An 8,667-nucleotide genomic window follows, 5' to 3' on the forward strand; every position below is an offset into this window, starting at 1 on the left:
AAGAAAACCAAGAGGATATTAAATAGTGTTCAACTTCAAGAAAAACTCCATTGTTTCTCTCTTTTTAAATCATGGGTAAACTACGTATTTGGTCCCTATTCTATATATCATATTTCAATTTGATTCCTAACATTTTAATTGTGTCAATTTAGTCCCTAACCTTTCAGTACTGTGTCAATTTAGTCCCTAACCTTTCAGTACTGTGTCAATTTAATCCCTACAGTTATCTTTTGAATGAAAATTAATGACGCGTTTAATGGCCAAAATAAAAAATTAGCTTCTATTGATGTGACAATAAACTAAAATTTTATTTTGACTGTTTGCAATGTAAACAATTTTCATCCAATATATAATGGCAAAGACTAAATTGACACGACATTAAAAGATTAAGGACCAAATTGACACAATTGAAAGGTTAAGGACCAAATTGAAATATGGTATAAAGGCTAGGGACTAAATATGTAATTTACCCTTAAATCATTCATAACACAAACAAGGGGAATGGAAGGGCTCTAATTCTAGAATCCAAGTAAAATAGAGTTGGTTGGAAATTAGACTAATTTTTGACCAATTCTACTCTACTCCCCCTCTTAGTCTCTCTCCCTCAATCCAAACAAGTCATAAAAGATTGAAATGATAGTGCTTCCTCAATCATGGGCTTGTTACCTAGTAATCCAGGCAAGAACCCACCCATAGTTAAAGAGATAACAGGCACTACTCAGGCAAAAAAGCCAAGTTGAGAGCAGATCATTTGTTCTTTGTTGAGAATACCAATTCAACATGCATAAACTAATTACTGAGTGAGAAGACGGAAAATTTACATTCACAATGTAAATTGATAGAACAAATATCTTGTGATAAGAAAAAAATAATTGCTTTAAATTGCGGTTGTTTCAGGCTTTCTATGAGTTCTCTAAGGCTGCCAATACTCACAAAGTTTAACCTACGGAACATTTCACTGTTCAAGTTTGTGTGGCAAAAAATTATATATAAAAGATAAGTTTCCTGATAGAATAGTAATTAACATTCAATTTGAATGAAATTTAACATACATTTTAAAGGGCATAAAAACATGCAATACAATAATTATATTTTCAAATTTTACATTTAATAAAAGAGATATAGAATGAGTTTGAAGAGCTTTGGAGAGAAACCTTTTCCAGCAAAAAGTTTGAGTTAATAAAGATACATCGCTTAATAGATTATAACGAGATACTAAAACTAGCAAAAAGTTTGGAGAGAAACCTATTTCTTCATCTTATTTTTTTAAGGCTTCTAAAAGTTTTTTAAAAAAAAAATGGTATTTTTTACATATCGAGTCCTTAGAAAAAGAGTATTATTATTCACTATCTAGAGATATGAAAGAAAACTGTAGTAGCGGAAATTTTAAAATAATTTATATTTGTAACTTTTAAGTTGGTAGTTTGCTAAACAATAAAAATCGAATTCCTTGTTTTATTTTTTCCCAACATAACAATAATTCAGAACCAGCACTAGTTAACTTTCATGCAAAATCCAAAAGGTTACCATTGTTGAAAGAAAGCACTAAAGGGGAAACAAACAATTTAGAACAATGAACAGATAGGACAACTAAGACAAGTCAACAATAGGAATCTAAAAGCAAACCAGGCCAAGCAGATGATCTACTGATTCCCATTAGAAAATGCATTAAGATAAGTGTCCCTACCTCTCAAATTATTTAAGATAACTTAGCATGCCTGAGCATGTAAAAGCACCATCCTAACTACCCATTTCTCACCATTCCCAATTGTTGTCCAGTCAACGATAAGTCAGCTTTACAGGTTGGAGCTCCCATTTCTTAAAGGACTACTTTGGTGTTTAGCAAAGACACACTATTAAGCAATTGAGCCAACTATTTATATGGTATTCTGTATGAAGCAAAAAACCTCACCAAGCAGCAAGGCATAAGCTTCTACTAGGAGACAACCCACTACTTTGTCCCTTCTTCTTCTTTTTTTTATCATTTTTTACGTTAAGAAAACTTAGGATACGACCATGAGAGATTGAGAGATATCTTCTCGTACTCCTGGTCAGGGAGAAACCCATTCAAAGTAATGGCAGAGGGCTCCTCTAGTGACAGTCCAGTTCCCGCATCCAAAGAAAATGCACCCTTGCTTTGGCCCTGGCTTCTTGATCGTTGCTCTGCTGCTCTTCACCCCACAATAACAATAAGGGTGATGCTGGAAAATAGGAATCTGCATGTCTTTTGGTTTTGGGGATTGATTAGGGGAAAAGGACACTTGGTCTGGGGACTGCTTCCACATCAATGAATGATCAGTTGTCTGCCACATTAAAGAGTTTGTAATGGAGAATTTGAATCCCTTGCGCATTAGGAGCACAAGTAGGCGAGCAGTGTTTCTGGCATCATCCAGGCCACAGTGAGCACGGCCCTGCCATACCAATCCTGCCATCTCAACTGCCTCCTTAAGATTGCACCTCACACCACCAAAAACCTCATGGAAAGGAACCTTCAAGTTGATCCATCTAAGAAAACAACACCAACAGAAAAACTGAATCACATGATATCCACATGCCAAGAGTTCAAATTAATGATATTTACTTATCTGCATAAATAGTTACCGGTTAAAATAAGGAGGCTTCCTAATCTTCTTGAATCGACACTCAGATTCCAGCATCACCCGACAATCCCAATTCGACCATGTCACCACAGCAAAATTGGTGTTCTTTATCCCCTTCTCCTCAAGCCATTTATCATGCCTAAGGAGAGCCTCACTCAGAGTAACACCTCTGTCCACCTGGCACCAGACAATAAAGTAAGAACAACGTTAAAATGTAAAAAGGCAAACAGGTAAAACGACAGAATATTCAAAGAAAGAAAGAGATTTAGAAGACAGAAAATATGAGAAGTCTGGTCATGGCACAGTTAAGTATATATATTATAGATATACTTTTTTTTTATTTTTTTTTATAAGCTATAGAAATCCAGTAATGTTCTTGTACAAGTTTCTATTTCTTCCATCATTTAGTCACATATTCCATCAGTTTCAGGCAGCAGCATCCAGATACTTTTACCTATTAATCATCAAGTCATCTAAAACCACATCATCTTTTTGGAGATGGAAGGAGTAGTAATAGAAAAAATCCATGATACCAATTACCATGTACAGTGACACCCAACATCAACATACATTAAAGTTGGAGAATATTTTTCACGATGAACAGCTGATATTCCACTTATATCAATGTAAAGTTGCACACAAATCTAAGACCATGATCCAATAAAGCACATATCAGCACGGTCAACTTCAGAATCCATGCATAAAAATTCTTCTCTCTTTTAGGAATATATATATATATAGATTTTAATATATATACAAGGACATTTGGAGTGAATGATGAATTTTGTTTCAAGAAAATCATTTACATTGAGATTCATTAGCCTCCATTATTGATTTGATTGCAATATTGCAAAAATGAGAAATTGCTTTTCACCATTTTTTACTAAATCATCCAATGTCAAATTTGACTACTAGAGATCCATCATCTGATTTGCCAAACATAATAGACGCTGTATGGTCATTCTTTTCAGGTAGAGCCGTTCTTTAGCTAGATTTATTGCTCCTTGTATGTCTCTAAAGGTATCTAAGATATAACTTCAATTTCCTTATAAATTAGAAAGACATGTATACAGAAACACAGACACAAAAACACACAAACACAACGCAACTCTTCAATATTCTTATGGAATAGCAAGTATCAACTGAAATATTTGGTTGTTCTCCTCTTCTTCATCCATTATTTAAAAATGGATAATTATATATATATATATATATATATATATATATATATATATATAATGACCTAGATTATGATTGGAAAAAGGACCAAAACCTAATGCTGTTACCAATATAGGCTGCATACAGTCCTACTGACATTTCCCCCAAAGTTCCAAAAACAGTGAATAGGCTGGTGTGATGGTGGATGGGGGGATCTAAAACATAAATTAGCACTTCATCGAGGAAATATTTTCCTCAGAACTTCTAGCAATGTTTAACCATCTGTCAAATCTCCAGATACTAAAATCGACAAATCAGAGACAAACACATAGCTACACCAGTCTGAAGTTAAACTCTCTACATAAAGTAAGAACCAAACTACCACTGACAATATCAATTATTGCTAATGTCACAAAATATTTCTCAATGACCTAATTAGAAACTAGAAATTTTATGAGACACTAAACTATAATAAAAAAAGGTTCTCCAAAGAAAAGCATATGCTTGTCTATCCAGTTAATTCATCACAAGTCTAAGAAAAGAAGTTGGAGTTCACTTCTTGAATGAGTTCAGAACAAACCTGAAATTGCTGAATACCAGTAAGATCCTTGCAAAAATCACTCAGGTGCTGATTGCAAGTTGGCCGCACATATGTCTGAAAATTTGATTCCAGCTGGCCAGTCACACTGCTCACAATGACAGACGGAAACTCTATTATCTCTTGTGGATGGGGATTTCTATCCTTGTCACATGTAGCCTCAAAGTCTATGACCACAAAATACTGAAAATCTTGAAATTGGAAATCATAGGGGTGACCTTGAGCAATCATATTAATTGGAACATATGGGAACTGATTCTCCACAGTAAATGGGTAAAACTGGCTCTCAAATGCATTGATTTGGCACTGTGGCACCTTGTGAGAGTCAAATTGGAAGGTCGACCAGGTGCCAAAATCATGTTGATAGGTAGGTTTGCTGTAATAATCATTAGGTGGCTCAAGAAACCCACCACCCAATGGGCGGTCTGGATCAACATCCACACCTTGGTGAGTACTTATTTCATCTTTAAGCTGTGTAAAGCTGTCTATAGAATTCCCATTACAACGTGGGTTGTAAGGAATTCCCTGGCTCTGGAGGCATTTTACGGATGCCTCACAGTTCCTTTGCATAGTTTCTGCAGTAAGATTTAAGAAGCAGAAAACAATTTATTAGGACATTAAATATCATTAGCATCAACCATAAATAAGCCGCCTTTTATTTTACAGCTAATTAAATAAAGAATACCAACTCAAGTTTTTCCTATAAGAAGAATTGGACAAAGCACAAAAGAGAAATTCATGGATTTATTAAATGTCAACATCTCATTAATAATGCTTTAAAAGGATGTAGTTTTTGGAAAGTGATAAATAAGTTAAAAAGGAGGCTTTTGGTTATAAATTACAAGACAAAAAACAGAACTTTTTATGCAATCTATGGACATTTATTTTTTCCATTTTTGCCAGATTTTATTGATTATTTGCATTTTTAACATTCTCTTTAGTTGATTTTTTTTCTCTCATGTTCTTCTTGTCCACTTGAGTTTCATGCCCTTTTTTATTGGAAATTTACACAAGTACCTAGTGGATTATGAATCCATGAGCTCAATGGAATACTTGAGTTCCACACCCTCATCTCCATCACTATTTTCTTTTTTATGACATGGAACCTCACCAAGGTAGGGCCTTTTGGACCCACTCTAGAGAGTAAACCACAGATATACAACCCCACCCCACCCCTCATCTTCATCAATAAATTTATAATCAAACAAAAGAAAAAACATGCAAGAAAACCTTTTTTTTTTTTGAAAAAAAAAAAAGTATAGTACTCTATAAAGCAAATGGTTTTAATGGAAGTTCTCAAGAAAGCTCCAAAAGGAATTTCTCGCTCAAAATTTGACACAGACTGGATTGGTCAATCAACTAAATTAAACTCAAAAGATCACTGTCGTCTTCTTCTTTTTCTTCCTTTGTTTATTTATTTTATTTTATTTTATTTTTTATATCTTAAACTCATCAAAGCAAAATCATCTGGCTGGATTGCTAAGGACAAAAATGACAGAGCAGGGTCCACTTTTTTCTCTTGCTATTTTTAATTTTATTTTTTGCTAAATATGTGCTTCCAATCGACTAAAGAAGAGGATATATATATATATATATATATATATATATATATATATGGGAAGGATTAAAATGAAAAGTCATGCAACCTTATACACAGAGAAAAAGAGAAATAAAGACCCTCAAAACATTATGTTAAGAAGAGCACAAACAGAAGAAACAAGGCACCATCGGACCATACGCTAAGAGGAACCTCAACCGAAATTGGTAGGGTACCAAGACCACCTAAAGAGACCCTTTTGTTTGCTTGAGAACTCAAAGCAGGTCAATATGAGTAATTGTAGGAAATTAACACACTAAGTTAACATCTTCAAAATCAAACTTATATCATCTGCTACCACATGCAGTAGAGTAGTTATCATGGCTGTATATGTAGATATAAATTGTACTACAAAATTATGATTTTGACTCGAGCAAACATTCAGACTGCCCAAGGAAATTCTAACTTGGATTAGGATCTACTAAGAACTTCATTGAAGCAAGTCTAAGACAAATACAGAAAACTTCATTAACACCTTAATTCATTTACACTTCAAGTTCATTGTTCAACTAAAGATATTCAATCACACTATGATTTTAAGACACCATCGCTCCACTACAATTACAAATATCCATTATACAAATGCCAAGGGGAAGACATGAAACAAAAGGCTTCTTAAGAACATCTAAGCTAAAAGTTGTTGATAGGTTTCACAAAACCAAACTGTTTGATAGAATGCTCAGCTTCAGAATTTCCCCAGCCATGGCATACACCCAGGCTCAACTGGTCAATTGGATTTGATTCTTGGCTCTAATTTCACATTCTAGAAACAAAAAGATAACCAAGAATGAAACTTTCTATCATATACCTCCCACATGTAAATTCACACACTCAACCACTACCATGTAAGTTGCAAATTCAAACCCAAAAACGAGTTAAATTTACTCAAAACACCTCGAAATTCAGAACCCACATCACAATTATTTCTCACATCCCCACCAATCACTCACTACTACCAATTACCATTATCCCAACACTGCCACTGACACCAATCCCTCCTTTTCCTCAAACAAATACTAATTCTCAAAATAAAAATTTCATCTTTCATTATGTAAAAGTTTCATTCTACACACCACCATACAATAACATAATCAAAGCAATCAAAGTGCCAGAATTACACTGACACAAAGAGAATTCAGAGCAGTAACCGTCAGATCAAAAAAAAAATTAATTCAACAAAAAAAAAAAACAAAAAGCAAAAAATTTGGTACCTTTGGTTTCAAGGGCCATCATGATCTTGTGTATAGTTGAGATCCCCCGGCAAGTACATCAGATCTTTCTCTACAAATTCCCACCTTCACACACCACAATAATTTTTCACAAAAATTAAAACTTTATTAATCACACAAACACACACACCTATACACACGTATACATACACAATATATACATATATATATAAATATACACACAAAGAATCATAAAAAATAAAAATAAAAATTTCAGAGAGAGAGAGAGAAAGAAAACCTGTTCTCTTTGAGGAAGAGAGAGAATGAGAGCGAGAAGAGAAAAGAGTAAGTTGAGCTAATAAGAAATTTTTTTTTTTTTTTTAGTTGTTTTTTTTTTTAATAGTGTTTTTTATATAATAGGTAGTGGAATTGGTTATATAAGGAAAGTGTGTATTGGTGAATAGATTGGGGCCCACGCAAGGTCAGTAAGAAACGTCGTACTTTAAACTACAAAACTACACTCTCTCTCTCTCTCTTGTTGTTGTAACTGGTTTTTGTGGGAAGAGGAGACACGTGTTGTGCATTCAGTGGGTGGTTACGCTGGCGCGGGCTTTAAGATATTTTATAAAAGACTAGCTCATCGCATGTGCATTCAGTGGGTAGCAAAAAAAAAATTATGTTTTTTTATTTTTTATATATATATATAATTTTTATTTTGAGAACCATTAAAAAGGTGGTCCTATTTTGTAGGCAACATTTTAATGGAGTTAAAAATGTATTTACTTATAAAAAAAATGTTTATATCTATTTAGTTTAGTTTTTTTTTTGATATGTAGCTTGTTTTTGGATAAACATGAGGTGTTTTTTTTAGAGAAAAAAACAGCAATGAGTTGTTTAACTTATTTTTCTATTTTAAAAAAAATTAAACGCATAGTTATTTGGAAGAAGTGGGTTAATAGAAGAGTGTTCTAAATTTGCAGACAATGTTTTAGTACAAGTTAGACATGTATTTTTATCAGACTATCCTTTAGTTCTATCTCTACTTAAATTTAAGGAAATAAGGGTATTTTAGACCCAAAAAAAATCTTTTACTAAACTATCATTTAGTTATGTCTCTACTTAAATTTAAGAGTGTAGGGGTATTTTGGAACAAAAAAAATCCACTCCAAATAGGTGGAGCCGCTTAAATAGTAGTATAGATATGAAGTTTGATGGGATCTTGGCGGTTGGTTTCTGTGTTCTCTTTGGTTTTTTTTTTTTTTTTTTTTTGGGTGTGGCGGTGGAAGTGTGTGTCAGTTAGTTTTTGACCGTACGATTGTGTTGTTGTATCTCTGGGGTCTACAAGTGTTGTTGGTTTGTGGTCGGACTTAGGTGATTTAAAATAAATAAATAATTTTCTTTTTGCGTGGATGTCAATGTTAATATTTATCGTGTCTATGGTTGTTTCATTATGAAATAAAAAAAAATTTAAACAATAGAGTTTGTGAAGAAAAAAAATACTAGATTTCATTTACAAATAATTTAATTAAAATAATTATTTATTAC

At 33.3% G+C, this 8,667-nt stretch overlaps 1 protein-coding gene across 1 annotated transcript; it reads right to left on the reverse strand.

Moving 5' to 3' along the window:
- Window positions 1-1,598: 1,598 nt before the first annotated feature.
- Window positions 1,599-7,533, reverse strand: LOC142614571 (uncharacterized). Its single transcript, XM_075787127.1, has 5 exons — window positions 7,421-7,533; window positions 7,165-7,248; window positions 4,339-4,931; window positions 2,602-2,777; window positions 1,599-2,505 (listed from the first exon to the last, which is right to left on the reverse strand). Exons 2-5 carry the CDS (start codon window positions 7,184-7,186, stop codon window positions 2,052-2,054), a joined length of 1,245 nt encoding a protein of 414 aa, XP_075643242.1. The 5' UTR covers window positions 7,187-7,248; window positions 7,421-7,533; the 3' UTR covers window positions 1,599-2,051.
- Window positions 7,534-8,667: the final 1,134 nt, after the last annotated feature.

This window comes from Castanea sativa, chromosome 11, assembly GCF_040712315.1.
Source record: "Castanea sativa cultivar Marrone di Chiusa Pesio chromosome 11, ASM4071231v1".
Lineage (NCBI taxonomy): Eukaryota > Viridiplantae > Streptophyta > Magnoliopsida > Fagales > Fagaceae > Castanea > Castanea sativa.

Bases quoted from the DNA above. Each gene is read 5' to 3' on its own strand.
- LOC142614571 (XM_075787127.1), bottom strand. From the start codon at position 7,186: ATGATGGCCCTTGAAACCAAAG. The intron at 2,778-4,338 runs GTTTGTTCTGAA...GTCTGGTGCCAG, and splicing joins CTGGTATTCAGCAATTTCAG to GTGGACAGAGGTGTTACTCT. The intron at 2,506-2,601 runs GTAACTATTTAT...TTGTTTTCTTAG, and splicing joins AAGCCTCCTTATTTTAACCG to ATGGATCAACTTGAAGGTTC.